This window comes from Micromys minutus (genome assembly GCF_963924665.1).
Source record: "Micromys minutus genome assembly, chromosome: 5".
NCBI lineage: Eukaryota > Metazoa > Chordata > Mammalia > Rodentia > Muridae > Micromys > Micromys minutus.
The window spans coordinates 66,420,667-66,439,505 of NC_137974.1; the positions used below are offsets into that span (position 1 = coordinate 66,420,667).

General features: G+C 35.7%; 1 protein-coding gene across 23 annotated transcripts in view; it reads right to left on the minus strand.

The window, feature by feature from the left end:
* The window catches only part of LOC308421223 (regulating synaptic membrane exocytosis protein 1), a gene marked incomplete at both ends in the record, with an annotated part of 207,701 nt that overhangs the window by 112,229 nt on the left and 76,633 nt on the right, over nt 1-18,839 (minus strand). For 12 of the 23 annotated variants that reach the window (XM_080917491.1, XM_080917499.1, XM_080917493.1 and 9 more), the window contains 3 exons: nt 12,037-12,126; nt 16,510-16,572; nt 18,088-18,213. In XM_080917491.1, the coding sequence (XP_080773617.1) occupies nt 12,037-12,126; nt 16,510-16,572; nt 18,088-18,213 (279 nt within the window). Of the gene's footprint in view, nt 1-3,772; nt 3,857-12,036; nt 12,127-12,995; nt 13,071-16,509; nt 16,573-18,087; nt 18,214-18,839 lie in introns of all 23 variants that reach the window. The other 11 variants (XM_080917501.1, XM_080917495.1, XM_080917500.1 and 8 more) reach the window with 5 other exon arrangements.

An 18,839-nucleotide genomic window follows, 5' to 3' on the forward strand; every position in this document is an offset into this window, starting at 1 on the left:
TGAATCCTGCCTTAAGAATACTTTATGCAGAAGAAAGTGTCAGTTGTTTTATGGTTCTAGGATGGCTCAGGCTCAGAGTCATGCAGAGCCTGAAAGCTCAGTTATTCTCTTGGTAACTAGTTAAGTTTGCAAACAGAAACAATACTAGACAATTCAATGTGTCTTAACACATGTTCAATAGTCCTTAAGTGTCTGGCACTACAACCATGGCTTCATGCATTTCAGCTCTACAAAAGTTCTGTCTCTCTACAGATAGTTCCATTTAGTTTACAACTAAATTGTTACACTTGTAACATTATTAATAATAGCAATTACTAGGAATTTTATATAATATTGCATATTTTGGTTGGCCAGGAAGGTAAGACAAATCTGAGTATTTTTATTATATGATATAGTGATGATATAAGAATGAATCGCTGTGTGTTCAGGATGGTTATTTTGTCTGTGGCTTTCAATAGTTGTGTTTTCTTAAAGTGGAACCCCTGTATCTCTACCTTCTTACTTCCTTACAAGATATAATCAATTCATGAGGAATTAATAATGGACACACATGCATGTAACAAAGATCTACTCATCTTGTAGATGCTGATTTCATATGTAAGACTGTAATCCAGGCAAAAAGCATCTCAGCGTGTGATACATCTTATAGACTGACACAGCCAAGTAGGTAGAGACAAAATGACAGCAGATCACATTGGTGTGAGGTTGTATACTAACTCTGTTGCCATAGAAACCGGTAAGTGCTGCATCAGGCAAGATGGTGATGATTTATTGATTCAATTAAAATACTCAATAGAGGAAGATAATTTTAAATCAAAATTTGATATAATCGCTCAAGTCATCTTGTAGAGAAGTAAAAGGTGTGGAAAAGAAGAAAACATGGGTTTGTTTGTTTGTTTTGTTTGTTTGCTTTTGTTTTTTGTTTTTTGGATTTTTTTATTGTAAAATAAGCAAAAGCTAGTGCGGCCCAACAACTAAATGGTCAGCAAGCCCAGAAGGTCCAGTATTATTCGATTAAGTATAAGAAAATGGCGATTTTTGTCAAATAATGTCAGTAAATTCAAAGTAACAGGGATACCATTGTAAAAGTATTTCAATGCAAATATAGGAAATAATAACTTTGTATCTTAAAGTAATATTTTCTCTAGTACAGCATTTATCATAAAAGTAAAAGGATGAGCTAGATCACCCTCAGTTATTTACAAGGTTTGCCTAATTTTAGATGCAAGAATACAGGTGCACTATGATTTATAAAATTATAGACTCAAAATTGTATAAAATTACTTCATGTATTTTAATTAATTTAAATTCATATTTAAACATGTATATTAAGATAACGGAGTGGACAACTGGTCTCTCAGTTGAATGGCTTTTGATAAAACTCCTAAGACATTTTCACAGTTTTAAACTAAGAAATATTCCCTAAGTGTCCAAACTAATATAGTTTTATTAGAATTTTGTTTTAAAGTATCTTGTGTGTTCTAGAAGAAATTTTAGAGCTAAACATGCTTCCATGTTGAATCCGAACAAGTGTGTGGTACTACCTGAGAAGCCATGAAGAATGTCAGCTGTTGACGTTAAATTAGTCAGACATGGGTCATTTAAAGTTACATGCATGTATGTTCACCATAGGTGTCTATGAACACATTGTTCAGTGGGAAATAAAAAAAGCCTTTTGAGCCCTTTAACACATGTAGTCCCAACTGTGTAGTCATTACTGTTTCAGAGTATTTTTGGCTACCAGTGTTAAAGTTCAACTAACTCCATTGCCACATTATTTACTTTATTTAAAATGTAATAATACATTCTTTTCATCTTGACAGTGTTCTGAACTTCAGACTGATAAGGTTCATGTGAGGCAGCCTAAGTATAACTCATTTGAGGTGCTTACTAAGCTTGGTCAAGATGTTGATATAAATGCTTACATAAAGCTAGGTGAGTGTAATTCTCTCATTGCAACAGGCACATATTATTCTTATAGTTCAATAAAATATTTTATAAGCTTCTTTCTATTTTACCTCCCAATAAATAAGAATTTAGCCACCTTAAATGCATTTCCTAAGGTTAAATATGGGGCCTATTCACAAATACACCACTACAGAGGAGCAAAATCCAAGGACTGATTTTGTAAGTTCATTTCTGTTCCAAACATCTATCTAGCAGCTTCTTACCTGTACGGAAATTAGGAAATCGATATAATTGATTCATATGTTAATTGAAAGTAACAAACTTGTATGCATGCTAAGAGTTTGGCTGTGTGTTTTGCTTAATAACCACCTACTGAAGCAATTTATAATCATCATAATTTGAGTGATGTCCAATGATTACTTTAGATTAAATCACAGTTCTGTTTTGGCATACATTCCGAGAGTTGTCTTCTAAATGGAAATTTTCAGTTACTTCCCAGCCAGCACCTTGTCTGTCTTAATCACTGTCCTGAGCTCACCCATCAGAAGACAGTACACATGCAGGCACAGAAATTCTCACTTGAGTGAACAGCAATGCAGATCTATGACTTCCAATTCACATCTAAAATTATGTTACATTTTTATTTCAAATGACCTTGCTCTCACGTAGACTGGAAAGGTTGTCAATGCTCCTAGTTCCATAAACTCAACTCTACAAATGTAACAGTAGAATAGGGAATAATTTTTAATAGGAAACATGTAAATTTAAAGCATATTAAGAGATAAATGTTTTAGGATTCAACCTGAGAAAACAAAATGAATCTTTTATAAAATGCCAATTTGTTTTCTTTCTCATTACCGTTAAATGATATGAATTTGTTCTACTTAACAAACTGTGAAGATACTCTGATTGTGTATATAAACAGAAAGTAAAAATTACCACGTGGATAAGGCTATGATTACTGTGACATACAAACATGCCTGATGGAAAATAATATATACACCATCTTTCTACGTATATACACTATATATAAATAACTATCTCTTTTGTCTGCTGTATTTCAGAGACTGCATTATTCCATGCTTAATAATATTACCCATGGGTTCACTGAATTTCAGCTGAAGCAAAATGTTCACACACCCTCACACTTCTGTGACCATTTATTTAAAAAATAGTTAAGATTAAAACTGTATGTATATTTATGTATCTTTAAACATCATGAAACAGGAGAAAGGCAAGCTGAGAACAGTAACAATGGAAGGTGCGTGCTGCAACACCTTTACAGATTAGCACTGAGTGGATTCAAGAGATGCTTGGCATTAAAACTGTATTTCATTGTCTGATCCTAGCTCTTGACAACAATTTCAACACAATACATAAAGTCCAAGAACCAGGCATTCTCCTTCATATCAGGCTTGCAATCAAATCCAAACCTTTCTCAGCCATTTTAGATGGTAACAAGGCAAAGAACTCAAATTAAATTATCAAACAATTTAATCAAGAATATGTCCCATGGCAGATTTTATTATACTCTGGTGCACCTAAAATTTTCTCTATTTATCCCTATGCAGACAAAACTGACCCATAAAATTTTCTAAAAAATTAAAAATGCTGGAAACAGGGACACATAAAAACATCTCCCTTCACTGGATGCTGACTCTGTACTTCAAATAAGCCACTTCCTATGCCTTTCCTGTCTCCATAAATGTTTTGACTTCTGTGACCATCACAGCAATTACTAGAGGAATCACATGTGTGGCTCTGGCTCTTGATGGAAGTGTGTTACCACCAGCAACCCCTCAGTTTCCTCCACTCTGCAGCTAGAGCGTCTAAAGTCACTTGTCTGTGAGGAGGTGACTAGTACCTGTCATTCTCCGGAGATGCATGCTGGATTTGAATCCTGGGGCTAGCAGGTCGCCTCCTATCTAGGGAGGGGGACCATCTACCCCTGTTTGCCCAGTGAACAAGACAGAAAAAAACAGGACATTTAGTAACTCTTAAAATAAAATAATATACGGAATAGTAGGACTGGAATAATGCCCCCGAAAGTCAAGGATTTGTTCTATAATTTAATGGTAGATGGATTTAGATGTGCCAATAATATGTCTATTTGTTTCATTTTCAGAAATATGCCTGTGTATCTACATATCTATATAAATATAAACCTGAATGTGGTTATGTCTGAAAAGTTGCACATTTAAGGACATCTCTTATGCCACTCAATGTACAAATCACAAAAAAATAATTCATAAGGCAGCTACCAATGGTGTCTTAGGTTTTCTTGCAGAAAACCAAAGCCAAATTACTGAAAAATTCAAGCAGGAAATGAAGATTTTAAAAAAAGAACATTAAAAATCCTGATAATCTGTATTCACCAGCACGTCTCCCAGCTCATTGCACAATTTGCCTTTTATTTCAGAATTTATACTATTTTTCAGAGTAATACTTGAAAAACAAAAAAAGCTTTGTCATGACTAAACAATTTTGGGGATTCAGACTATATAATATCAACAATCACTTTTCAAATCTAGTTGAATAATTAAAGGAAATGAAGCAGCTGAATGCAGGTCAGGCTTAGACGTGTCATATACTAAGTGTGACCTCAGTATTATGGCCAGGACATTTGTCTAGATTTTTAATCTCTCATGTGCCTTAAGGGACTAATTTTAAAGATTTTATAACTATTGAATGAACACGAAGATAGAAGTTTAATTAAAAAAACTCCATTCTTGCCACTCAACTTGAAAACTAGAACTGGAATATCTGTTGCCTGCAGACCCTGAGTAAAGAAAGCCTCCCAGAAACCTTCTTTCATGAGACTTGGACAGACTCAGCATTATTCAATTGTTCTTTGCAGTCATATAATAACAGGGTGTGAATTGTAGGGGAAAAATGTGTCATTTACTCTTGAACTTAGAAGGTGATTATTGTATATATAATGCATTGGGCTAATAAAAATTATGTAATTATTTTGTTGTTAAAAACTTGTTCAGTTCCATTGAAATTTATGTGTTTGACTTGTTCCACTATTCAAATTTTCTATACATTCCAGAAGATCACCAGTTACTTTTTGCCCAGCTAGACAGATTCTATGATACACTAACTTACATCATTGGAATCATTGGAGATTGGGTTTGGGTTTATATATTTGCACACACTTATTTTGCCTTCTATGACAAGGAAACTATCTGTTTGTACACAATGTGTTCAACCTTTAGAACAAGCTCAGCTTCAGAGCATCCCCTGTTGTTTGGAATTTCCAGGTAAAGGTAGAAGAGTTAGATTTATAGATACCAAGTATCCCAGGCAGAGTGTGGCATATAGCCTTTTTTAAATTTTATTTTTGAGTCTTTGGACAGCAGAGAAATGTGTGAAATGTAGTTCAATTTAATAAAAAGGAAGTCATTACCAAAATTCATATTTTAATCACAAATGCTTAACTCTGTATTCAATTAGTTCCAGAGCTGTTTAGCCACTGTGTAGACTTAGGAAGAAATTTGGAGGGACATACATAACTTTCAGTTTCTATAAAAACCTTTGGAATACATATAAAATAAAGTAATTAAATTACACATCTTTGTGGAATGATTAAACTCTGGGGCTACTGTGAATTTAAAAAGTGAAGATTTCTATTTTAGAAGATACAACATATAATTAATCATATGTCTAAAACCATGAACCTTCTGAGTCCAGGATCAAGGACTCCCATATTCCAGGTTTGAATCTTTTCTTCAGTTATTTTATATTGATCCACTTTCTTCTACTGGATAATCGACCTCCAAGTACTTCATCACTCAAAGTATGCATTTTAAGGAGTATAAAAATGTGTGTGAGAAAGTTCTTTGTCTAGAGAGACTAACATGTTGCCTGACTGAGTTGACTTGGCGAGCCAACAAAAATATGAACTACCAAACAATATTATAATGTATATTATCATTCTATGTTTTCTATAATAAGAGTTCAGGACAGAAGGGATGTTCAAGTGTTGCAGTAACAGACTCTGCCGTGTTTGTGTGTAGGCTGCGTATTTTTAAAATGTTCCTTTCAACTTACTTGCTTTGCTCTGTAGATCAACTAAACTAAGCTATTTTAAAGAAAATTAAAACATGCCTATACATACAGTATTTCTACATACACACAGCTGTAATAAAGCATCTGATGTTGGTTTGTAAATATAACATTGGGGTTAATAGGTTCATCTGATTTAATCATTTCAAGTTGATGGGATTACAGATGACCTTGCTTCTGGAGGCAGAATTCCAGTCCTTGAGTTTATTTAGACATAGAAGGAAAGGTGGAACATGAAGAAAAACAGCGTAACAATGACACATGCAGTGGAAAGCTGTGATGAGAAAGGTGTACATTTATAATGAGCGGCTGTGAATACAAGCTTGCAAGAGGCAGTTTTGAACAAGTCCTTAGCATAACACATGGACTGCTTAAGGCTCAAAGTCCTTCTCGATATGCTGATATGAAGAATCATCACAAAAATTGTGTCCCCCCCCAGTTATTCTGAATATGGTAAGAGCAGGATAAGTTTGTACACATGCTTTAACCATCAAATAGAAATTATATCTCAATAGCATGGATTTGTGAGATTTACATATACTATCACATTTATATACTTTCTAAATGGGTACATCTCTTTGTTTCTCTGTTATTGCAGAAAACAGTTCTCTTTTCGCCTTGTCACCTCTCTTCTCACCCATTATTAAAAATATGTCAACCTGTAATTTCAAATCTCAGGCCAACACAGCTGGCAATATCAGGTGCCAGATATCAAAACGAACTAAAGAAACTTATGTTTAGTTTCCTTTACAGGCCAGCCAATTTAAATTAGCCTCATAATTTCCTAATTTCTAGTAAATCTCACAAGTGTTCTGAACTAGTTATTATAGAAGAATTTATTTGTTAATTAAATGTTTTATGTTACATTTACATTACATTAAAAGCCTGGGTTCCTATTTTTAAATCTTCTATTGTAGCACTAGGGGATTTATAACGTGGAATTAATCAGTAGTTCAAAATGGTGGACTTTGCAGTCAAGTGTTCTCAAGTTCCAGGTATGGTTCCTTCTATTACTGATTATTGGTCGAGGATTCAGTAAGTACAACAGGTTCTAGGCTTCATGGTCAGGTTACAAACAATGAGTATATTATGCACATATGGTGTAATTTCTTCATAAGGGGATTCCTTAATGAGATATAAAAACATTAGGCTTCTACAAGAATTAAATTATTGTTAAAGTATGCTTTTTTTCTCCAACAGTAATATAAAGAACAGATGTGTATAATCTGCACACATACTTATATGTATACATTACTTCCGCTGGTGCATATCTCTTAGTGGAACATAAAAGATACCTTAACAATCAATAATAAAAATGATATAGGGATGTAAGTCATTCATACCATATATGATGTGTCAGAAGCATTTCTCTGAGATATTAAAATAGAAACTGCAGGCAAGTGAATTAGCTGACTATTCAAGTACATATTTTTATTATGTAAAACCTCCCCAAATTATTTATCCTAATTTTGATTTACAAACATTAAGGTTCATTTTGTTAAATTACCACAATTTTTTTTCACTACAAAATAAATTTTTATGATGATTTTGTTCACGTCAATATATAGTGCTTGAATTTTTGCTAGAAATGTTCTTCTCCTGGGGACTTATTAAAGAGCCTGCTCTCTTTCATTTTAAAGATTCAGGTACTAAGGACTTTCCCATTTTTCAAGTATTTCCTAACCATGTTGGCTGCAAGAAGAAAATAAACACAGCAGGAAACAAACCATGACATTGCCGATGATGTGGGTGAGGACCTCATCTTGTAATGGAAGCAGCCTGTGCTTCTAGGAGTTGGCACATCACTAGCTTCTCTGCAAGCAAACTAAACCTTATGGCTACATTTTGTAAACTTACCCGTTGCTTTTAAAGTGTAGATAACCCACATTTCTCCCTCCTTGGACTTAACTCACAACCAGAACCACATTTAGTGATGTAAGAATAGAGACTGTTAAGAATATGACCTCAAATTAAACACAAATCAAGAAAAAAATGCTAGCCACAGATAGGAAACGTAAGTGTATCATGTGCTCTCTGACTCCAGAGGTTTATAACACTTTGGAAGCAAGCTGTTCTAGATAAAGGGAGTAGTGGCTTAGTTAAAACATGGTATAGATTTAAACTTGCTATTTATTCAGTTATCTGTTTATTTATTTATTTATTTATTGTTTTGGTTTGATTTTGAGTTTATTTCTCCTCTTCTTGCTTATTTCCTCACGCCTTCCTTCCTTCCTTCCTTTCTTTCTTCTTTCTTTATTTTATTTTATTATTCATTTATTTTATTGAGAAAGGGTCCTACTATGTAGCAGCCCTGGCTAGCCTGAAACTATGTAGACTAGGCTGACCTCACAGAGATATGCCTGACTCTGCCTGCCCCCTCCCACAAGTGCTGTGTTTAATGTGTAGAACAACACATATGACCACAGATAGATTTCCAGAAATTTTCATAAACTTAGGGGGGGTCCAGAAAAGAATCAAGAGCTATAAACTCATGGTGGCTTCTTACTGAAGAAGTCTTAGATAAATTTGACCCACACCTTTAAAGAATTAAATAATTCTTAAGTTGACAACAAAGCCAACAGTTTATCTGATTCTTAATGGAAGATTTGCAAGGTGAGACATAATACAGATCACTAGTAACACATGACGGAGCTAACGGGAATAGGTAGGACAAAGGGTATAAGGAAAGAAGGAATTCAGTAGTATCTTCCAACTCACTGAACTAGGAGCAGGAGATGTATTTGCAAATTATGTGACTAGTTATAAATCATGGCACGTTGTTCTTTTTTTCTTTCTTTCTTTCTTTCTTTCTTTCTATTTATTTATTTATTTATTTATTTATTTATTTAGGTCTGTTTTGAGACCAAAACAGGTCTTAACTGGCTGTGTAGCTTAGGCTGGTATCAAACTCATCATCTTTGGCCCATCAAGACCTGGTTCATCAGGCCTGGACCATTTTACCTAGTTAGCTTTTATCATAACAATGGAATGTGAAGAACACTCAAGAAGAGGAGTTTTGTAGTGGCCAGGACTCAAGGATGAAATACTGCAGCTTAGCTGGACATTTTAATGCACTGAGTGTCTAGACATCACTTAAAAATTTGGGCTCAGTTCTTGGAAAAGACAATCTGTCCTGGCTAACCACAAGGGAGGGTGTCTTCTTGGGCCACAGAGTCATTGAAATGAAGAAAATTTAAAGGACAATGGAAGTAGAAAAAGGGGGAGGAGCATGAAAGAGATTTTTGTTAATGAAGAAGAAAGGCAAAGAGGACTTCAGAAGGGACTGTGTCTAACAGCCATTTAGAAAAGCTATTTTTGGGGGGTGGATTCAAGGAACTGGATAACAGGCACTGAAATAAGGTTTAACAGCAAAAGAGTCAACACAAAGATGAAGAAACCCCTGGCACAGCAATTACTCTAGGGGTGGGGATATGCTTTAAAAATGCAAGAGGAAAGTAGAGAACAATTTCCTGAGTCTGCATACCCTCTCATCCCTCCGAGCATCCTTGTCTCTGAGTATTTAAAACTATGGTTTATTTCTATACCTAGTAAAGCTTAGAGCCTTCAGGGTAACTTCCTCCCAACCAGGGAAGCCAGATAACTGGGTTTTATCTAACAGACAATTGTCTCTTGTAAGCTAACCCCAGACTGTGTTAGTAGGTGCATAAGAAAATGGTGGTCAGTCAGCATAACAAACCATAAATCAGAGCAAAATGAGTCAGAATCACTTAACTCTTAAATTCTAAAACAGCATTTGGGAAGGCTGTGGAAATAATAGTACTATTTTAAGAATGAAATTGTAGTTTAGGAAATGTTTGGCAATTCTTCATATCTCTCTCCCTCCCTCTCTCTTTTCCTCTGTCTTCATCTGTCTGTCTCTCCTCTCTCTCTCTCTCTCTCTCTCTCTCTCTCTCTCTCTCTCTCTCTCTCTCTCTCTCTCTCTCTCTCTGTGTGTGTGTGTGTGTGTGTGTGTGTGTATGTGCTGGAAATTAGTAAGCCTCTGATCATCAAGAGACACCAAGAGTCTAAGACTTCCTCATGATAGGCTCTGCACTTGAAAAACTTCACAGGCATCCTACACAGGCATCCTAAGAGAACAGTTACCACTTTTAACTGCTGCACCTGTTTCACAGAATCTCATAAGCATATATGCAAATAGATTCTGACTTTGAAACAACAGGCACCTACAGCTTTTAGTGTGATGATTCCTTGACCCACCCCTCCCAAAAAAAAAAAAAAATCTTACATTTTAGCGACCAAATGACCACAGAACCTCACTAAGTGGAGAACCACTGATGAGACTACACTGTTCTCATGGTTTAATGAATTTTTTTTTCTATTGAACATATAGAAGTATAGGGCTTTCACCAACATTTTGTCTTGTATGATTGGCCTTACTGTATATAAACTATATATATATATATATATGATTACCTTTCTTGTATATACTTTACTGGTATTTTCTGAGAGATTTGAAATAGTGGATGCACAGACTTGTGAACATCGCAGCTTCAGTGTTATAAGAGAACACACATGAGACTTGTACAGTTCAATAAAGCAGCCATGAGAATGTGAAAATCCAAACTGTGGTGTGTTGAAGAGAAAATATCCCTGGCTTATCATGTGAGAAAGAATACACGTCATTTTGCTCACAACTATTACTGACATGTCATAATGGTATCTAATGCTGGGTTAAAGTTTGTCTTGACTTTCTAGCATGGCCACAGAGAAATTTAAAAGCACATATTGTAAATTTTTAAGTCAGAGAGTACTCATCTAAACATTTAAAAATTCAGGGTACTATTACATTAAGAAAATTTCACTGCCCTAATAATTCTACCCTTCTTTTACTATATACCATAAATAAAAACAGTAATATGAAAAATGTTAAAGTTCATTGACCTTTCTAATTCTTTGAGGGATAGAATAACATATGACAAAAAGAAACAGGTTGTTTCAGTCCTGGTTTCAGAATAGTGTGCGGTTGTTTGCACTGGAAGCCCTAGACCCATGTGAGTGGTATTAATTTCATTTTCCCGATTATAAACTTCACACTGATTTATAATTTAAACTGAAAGGTTTGGAGAATAATCTTCTGAAGATCTACTGTTTAATTCCAAGAAATAAACACCTATAAGCTACAAAGTTTACTAAGAAGAAAGCCCAAGCTCTTTCTAAAGAGGGTTACACTAGTACACCTAAATAGCTTACTTCAAGGTTTGCAGAGGTAGTTTATAAGTTTCCTTTGAATGGCATGTAACTTAAGAAAAACAGCAATTATAGTAACCAAGACTATCAGTTACAACTAAGTTTACAAGAATACAAAGACCTATAATAAGGGAAAGGTAATTTCATTTGCTTATAATTAGAAAAAAATATAATTCACTATTTCTAACTTATCTAAATCAGAATGAGTACTTATTAATGAATTATATGCAGCTTTAACCAAAATAATCTATATATACATGTTGTAATTATTTATTTTTGGAAAGTCTAAAGCGATTTATTTATTTTTTTTTACAAAATGTAATTTAACATAATTTATATAAAGAGGAGGTTGATTTAAAAGTAAAAGGGTAAATGGTTTATTTCAACAGAATTTATATTTTGAGTTTATAAAATATTATTGTAAGATCAAAGGATCTTATTTATTGATATAACTAATAGGGAACCAATCTCTCCCCTTCCAATAACTCACTACCCTGTGGTCTCATCAGCATACCGAAGGCTCCTTGAGCCACAGAGTCAAGACAACTGGACAGCAACAGAAAAAGAAGCAGCAGCCGGAAGCAGTTACAAGTCACATCACACCGTTTGCAGCAACATTCATAGAAATATGCATATGTGTGCTTCACACATATGCACATACACATATCCCTACACAGATGTGTACTACGGGAAGGAAATGTGGAGAGCCAGGAAGCGGGCATGAGTGGATTAATCTGCGAGACTCACATGAAACAAAAAAAAAAAAAAAAAAACTAATTGAGTAAGATAAATAAACAAATAAAAAGGTCACCGTACAAATGATAAGAAATTCAGAAAGTCTTTATTTTATACCTTTCTCGTTCTGGTGAATGCAAACTAGTATCTGGTCTCAAGCAGTTGGTACTAGCACTCCTAGCCCTGTCAAGAGAGGGCTGCAGTTCACTAGTGCCAGTGCATTACATCCAGTGGTAGAAGAGAAAGACAAAGGAAAGAAAGAAAGACCACGTTAGAGAGGAAAGCATAAAATAATGTTCTCGTTACACAAAATGTCGAATCACCGTGATTCAGTTCATAAGGGTGTGAGAGAGCCACAGGAAGACGGTGTGAACTTTTGTTTAGAGACTAAACAAATATTATGCTTAAATTGCGTTGCATAATTTTTTTTAAAGAAAGAATATCAGTCTAAAATATGACACTAAGTCACACCTACTTATGAAAACAAAACAAAAGAAACTGGATACAGGAAGCATTAAAAACAAAATGCCTAAAACTCCATTACCGAGGACAGATGCCACGCCAAAACAAAATGAAGGACATCATGGGAGAAATAACTGTACAGTTGCAGTCTTCTGGTTTACAGCACTGGAGAGGGAGAGTGGATGGAGCACATCCTGATGTTCTGACCTAATGGGTAATTCATCAGCAATTCTCAGCATTCTTGAGTTGTAACAAGCATGCTGAAGGGGACCGTCCTGTGTAGTCACTGATCTGGTCTTAGTGTGTGCAGGCAGGATGTGCTTCACAAAATAAAGTCACACAAACAAGACGGAACGAAATCAATCACAATTACAACCGACATGGAAAAATCATAAATGAACACAATTCTGACTTCCAGATCATATGCCATGAAAGCGATTATTCTAGAATGGAGGTTTATAACCAAATCAGCTTGAGGTCGCTTTAAAGAGGCACAGATTACTGGATGTTAATTCAAAGTGTAAGGTAGCTGTCATAGAAGAATATAACTTTTCTATGTTAGTGGCTGGGGTTGGGGAATGTGTCCAAGCGGAGCTCACTGCTGTGGCTCTTACCTGCTCCTCCAACGATAGTTGTTTTGTAATAAAGGCATCTTGGGTGGTAATGTTTTAGAGTACCTAACAAGGTCTCTGGAAATGGCAACACAAAAAGCAGGAAGACAAAAAAAAAAAAAAACACAGATATAAACTTCACTGAAACATTAAATAAAAATAATTGGGAGGCATACATGAAGCTAAGTAAAAGGATTCTTACTAGTGTTTTTAGAGGGGTCACAATTATAATTTCAATGCAGGATCAGAATTAATAACATATGGTTAGGTTATTCCATGTTACTCAAAATTATATTTTAATCATCTTATTTGGGGAAACACCTAATCGGTTTGAGGAAGTATAAAGTAATCGTTAGAGCAATACGAATATTGATACTAATTCCTGGTTACACTTCCTGTGGGGAACAGAACAAACTCAAATTAAAAATCCACTAATTCATGAAATTTTGGATTTAAAAACAAGACAAAAAGAAACAGTGAAAAAATAAATTGATTAGAATTAAATGACAGCAACAAGACCCAAATTCGCTGAGTTTGTACAAGACATATCAGGTAGCTGGACCTTCCCATAAAGGGCAAGATAAATCTAGTTCGTTAATCTACTTTCTATGTAATCTAATAATGTTCTACACTCTTCATTGCTAGTTACAAGAATGCATCATCCATTCCATGTCATAAAACATGACACACAAACAGAGATGCACGCACCCAGGTCACTATGAATTTAACAAGCTCCTGGCACAATCAGGATGCACACACCTTGGTAACTATGGATTTAACAAGCTCTGGGCACAATCAGGTTTATGCTAATGTTCACACTATAGAAAATCCTTTGAATCCTCAATTTAATAATGTTTTCCAGCCATTGATGAAGAAAAACAACCCAGAAGTTGAGTATTCAACCTTCATAAAGCTCTCATCTCTTTGTTTCCCAGCATTGGCAACTGCCTTTAATGACAGGTCTCTATGAAATTTTCCAAGGAAATTGCTTTAAACTATTTTTCTTTCAGGACTGTTCTAATAGGGATCTAAGGAAAATCGAAAATAAAAATGGAAAACAGCATAAAATCTACTGTGGGAACATCTTGGCTTTGCAAGATACTGATTGGAATCTGAAAATTCAGATCAAAACTCTAAGGCTAAGTTATAATCAACAATACGGTAGAAGCAGCATCCATTACAATGGGTGCTAACACTGAAAAGATAACAGTGATTAATCATCCAGGCCAGGTTGAGGCAGGCACAGAATTTCATGCCTACTACATTACCTGAGAAATTTTCCATGGAGGATGAAATTTATGATAAATAATTTGCTGGGAAGTGATCACTACGAGATATGTTTTTTTAAATAAATTAAAAAATATTCATGGCAAGGGCTTTAATTTGCAGTTTTCAATTTCTACTTAAGTCAAAAACTATTAATAGTGAAAAAAGTTCAGATAATCAACAGTTAAATCTATGAAATAAGACTACAGTGTGTGTAGTATGTTTTATTTTTAAAGCACCACTTAAGAATTGGGCCACAAATGTATATTGCTAATACATTTCTAAAATTGATATGGCATCAAACTATATTACATATCCATATAAATAGATTACATATGTGCATATCTTTACCCAAATATAGGTTTAAAACTTTTATAAATATGAGTACAAATGCAGAAGATATGAAATATACATACATGTACATATATTTGAACTTATTTTTTTCTGCTCTTAGACATTTAGTAGTTAATATTAAGGGACAGGGGAAAGTAAAGTTTTTGAAAATTCTGGAATAAAAATATAGGTATTACAAGGCAGTCATAATAAAAGAAAACAAAAAGCCAGAGTCAGCAATTTTACTAGGATCAAGAGGACCACTGCAAAATAACAAGATGTGGGCGGAGGAGTTAAATTGTAACACTTTCTGTGCATCTGTGCCTTTGGCTGGGAATCCTGGTGGTCCAACAACTGACAAGATTGTCAATGGGGTTTATTAGCCTCAAATTTAGATTCATCAATTTTCATATAGTATACATTTGAAGATGGCTAACTATCGTAAGACCTGCAAAATCAGTATGCTGATTCAATCTATTAAACAGTAAGACAAATGGAGTTCGGTATTATTGGTGAAACAGTTCTGTTAAGGATGAAGTTATATAAGATGATACAGCTAGAAACATGTATTTTTGCAAGCCCTGATACAAAATAAAGAAGAGATGCTTCTTTTACTTAGACTACTGGTATTCATCCCAAGTACACTTTATACATGGGTAAATAGAAAAAGCATGTATGGATATTTTTACTTTATAGTTGCAGTCACATGACCAAAATAGGAGAAAACTTACAGAACTTGTAATCAAATCACTGTTACTTAGAAACCTTTGTTTGGATGGGAAGCTAATAGGCCTGGATAGTTTAGCATAATAAATAAAGGGAATTTAAAAATATTTATATATATGGCTTTTTTCATCAGTTAATAGGTAGAACTAACACAGTCTCAGTTTTTTATGTTGCCCTACACAAAGAGCCCAATATTAGCTAGTAGCTGGATAATTTTGGGTTCTAAATTTTAAGTAAGTTTTGATCAGAACCACATGTACTACAGGAACACAGTGAATCCTGAACTTTCCTCTGCATTTTGGGTGTGACACTTGAGCTCCTTTTTTTTTTTTGGGTGTGACACTTGAGCTCCTTTTTTTTTTTTATATAACTTTTGAAAATTATCATCCTATATGTGCAAGAGTCTTTGTTCCCTCAACACATTTACTGCTTCTTGGCATAATGTTGACTTCCAATGGCAGTAGTGATTAGCTTGCTACAATCTATAAGTAACTGCTAAAATAAAGTGATTTTCCCTCAGATTTGAGGTCCAAGATACAAGTCTAACATATAGCATCTTGCTTTAAGTGTCTTCCTCCTTCCAACTCTAAGTGCACAGCTGTGCATCTTTATGGGGAAGTTTGGCAGCATATCTGTACAAGGGAGTTAAAGAACCTGAATCTAAACCATGAACCAAAAAACCAAAAACATTTTAACAAAAACACACACAGCACGTCAGAACACAAGGATGGCAGGATGCAAAAGAAAACATTTAAAAAGCTAAAGCAAAGAGACCGCAATCATGAGAAACAGTCAACTTGCCATGCACAGAAGATCAGAAACTTTGTGACTAGACAGGGCATTGAGTCCACCTGCAGGTAGGGTGAGCTCACAAGAGGGCACTTGCAATCTGAACCTTATAAACTAGTTTCTTTGGGTTGGTGGGCATAAGAAGGTTTCCAGAGAGGCTCACCCAGCCTCTGAACTTTTGAGTACACTGCTGTCAAAATGGTCAGCTTTACACTGGAAACATCTCAAGGGTTCTGAAAAACTTGCATCACCACCTCCATATGAAGTAACGTAACTTCTTCTTGTAATGGTTGGGGAATTCTATGGGTAGCCATAGTACTACCGAGGGAGAGACGGGAGAGTAGCAGCAGAATGGAAAGCAAGTCATTACACACAGTCACCAGAACCAAATCCCTGTATTTACCTGGTCATGTGTAGGCACTCTGCACTCCGTCCTCGTTTTGCTCTGGGCAGCATGAGAAGCTCACTGCACGGACAGGATGGGTGGTGAGTGAAACGGATAGGTCATGGGGCATTAGATGACATGGGTAATGCCAATGGTGTGCAATGAGAACATGAACGGGGGAGAAACCAGATTGTCTGCACTAGCATGTTTTGCTTGAGGGGGCGGCTAAACAAAAAGAAACGTGACAGCATTTAAAGAAATTCAAACAATAGTGTACAAACATCATGGTCGAAGTCCTAACTGTTGCCGACTTACTACTTAGTGTTCCAAAAGCGATTTTGTAAGAGTACTAAAAGGAAAGAAATACAACCGTTCCCCTAAAAAGGTACAGGAGCATATTTCCGAGGATAGTCCATTTAATCATGAAAATGCACTAATTTGACCTTTCAGTTGCTAAATTGGAAAATCACTGGTCTTGTTTCTCTTGTACCAACTTAATCAAGTGATCAATTCGTTGTCATTAGCGGCCTCTAAGAATATCATATTGGGTTTTTTCTTAGCTAGGGTCTTTATTCTGAATTACATATTTTTTATACCCAAATTATTTTCAGTATATTGGCTGCTGTGGCCACTGTAGCCCTGTGATCACTGCTGTCTCTCTATATTTATTGGGGCTCAGATGAACTTTGGTAATATTGGGTTCACTCACTCATTCAACTAAGCAGTATAGAATGCTATTTCTTTGCCCGAGTCTGTCCCCAACACCTAATGTGATTCACACTTGAAGGGAATGGCACTCTCCATAGTAACTGAAGACGCTCAGCTTGAGCTCTGCTGTCTCTGGGTCCAGCACATCCACCGTTCCACACCACTTTCCTTTCTTTCTTTCCCCCACTTCAAAAGGCCAGAAAAGAACATTCCATTCAACTCTGTCTCAGTCCCTGTACTAAGCTTCGGCTAATCCAGTATGTCCCTGTGGTGTCTTTGACAAGAATGTCTGTGGGCATGAAGAACAATGTGTTTATTGTATACAATCCTATTAACAACTTCCTCGAAATACTTGCTCATCAACAAACGCAGAACTAATAATAAACACATCCATAAAATGATCTATCAACATATTTTGCATTTCACAGACATCCATGAGAAGACACTAGATAAAAATGTGGTATAGAACAAAAAAACATCACTGAAGTTTTTTCACAGAGGCTGCAGTAGAAACAACTTTTCAGATGACCATTACCAAAATGTTTAATTATTTAAACAATGTATTTTTTTAATTACAAAGAAGACATTTCAAACATGTGAGCCACAGGAAAAATATTTAAAGATTGTTCATGTAGCCTTTCTTCTAGAACTTAGTTCAAAACCTAAGTCAATGAACCTCATAGCTAGGTAACCATGACTGAAAACTAAGAATATTGCTAGAACCTTGAATATCTTCGAGAACTGCAAACATATAAGAAAATGAAAGCTGCTGGAGAGACGGTTTTGGATGATGGTGCAGTTTAACTCAGTCATGTACTGCATTGCAGCATTTGTATGTGTTAGATCAAAGGAAGACTGTGGTACTGAGATTCTACTTGGGAAAAGTACCTGTCTGCCTCTGATGAATACTGGCTTTCCACGTGTCTGGATCTGTGATCGGCCGGGCTTCGGGAGGCATCATGGTGTCGGGTTGGAGAGCGTGACCTTCGTGTTGGATGAATTTCATCTAAGCTCCTAAAATGTGCCACAAAACTTCATTTGACAAAGCATGCTATTTTCCCCCCAAACAACCAACATAGTAAGAGGGAAGGGGGCAGACTGTAACTGATCAACACACCCAAGCCAGTGAACCGAGAGACACTACTCTCATTCATTGCCCATGTTTCATTTTTACAACACTTTTCTGTATCCGTTCAAAAGAAAAACTATGATTTTCATCAGCATAATTGCAGCTTCAGAAGTATGTTCAGAGTCAGATGAACTAGAACACACGTGCAAGCACACACACACACACACACACACACACAGAGAGAGAGAGGGGGGGGGAATAAGAAAGAGGGAGGGACACAGAGGGGGGAACGATATGAACTTAAATCACTTCAACCAGATAATATTAAAATACTTTAAAATAAACATATTCTCCTTTCAGGAAATTGTTTAATTTTTGCTTCCCCAGCTCCTGGCCCTGCTCCTGCCCCCGCCCCCACCCACGATCACGCCCTGTGACTCCCCCACTAAGATGAGTTTTTGGAACCCCTGTGGGAAAAGCAAGGGTTCTGCCAACAAGTGGCTAAAGGCTTCTAACCGTCGTTTCTTTGAAGCTATTGCTCTACAATAAAACACACTGTGGTATACGGGAA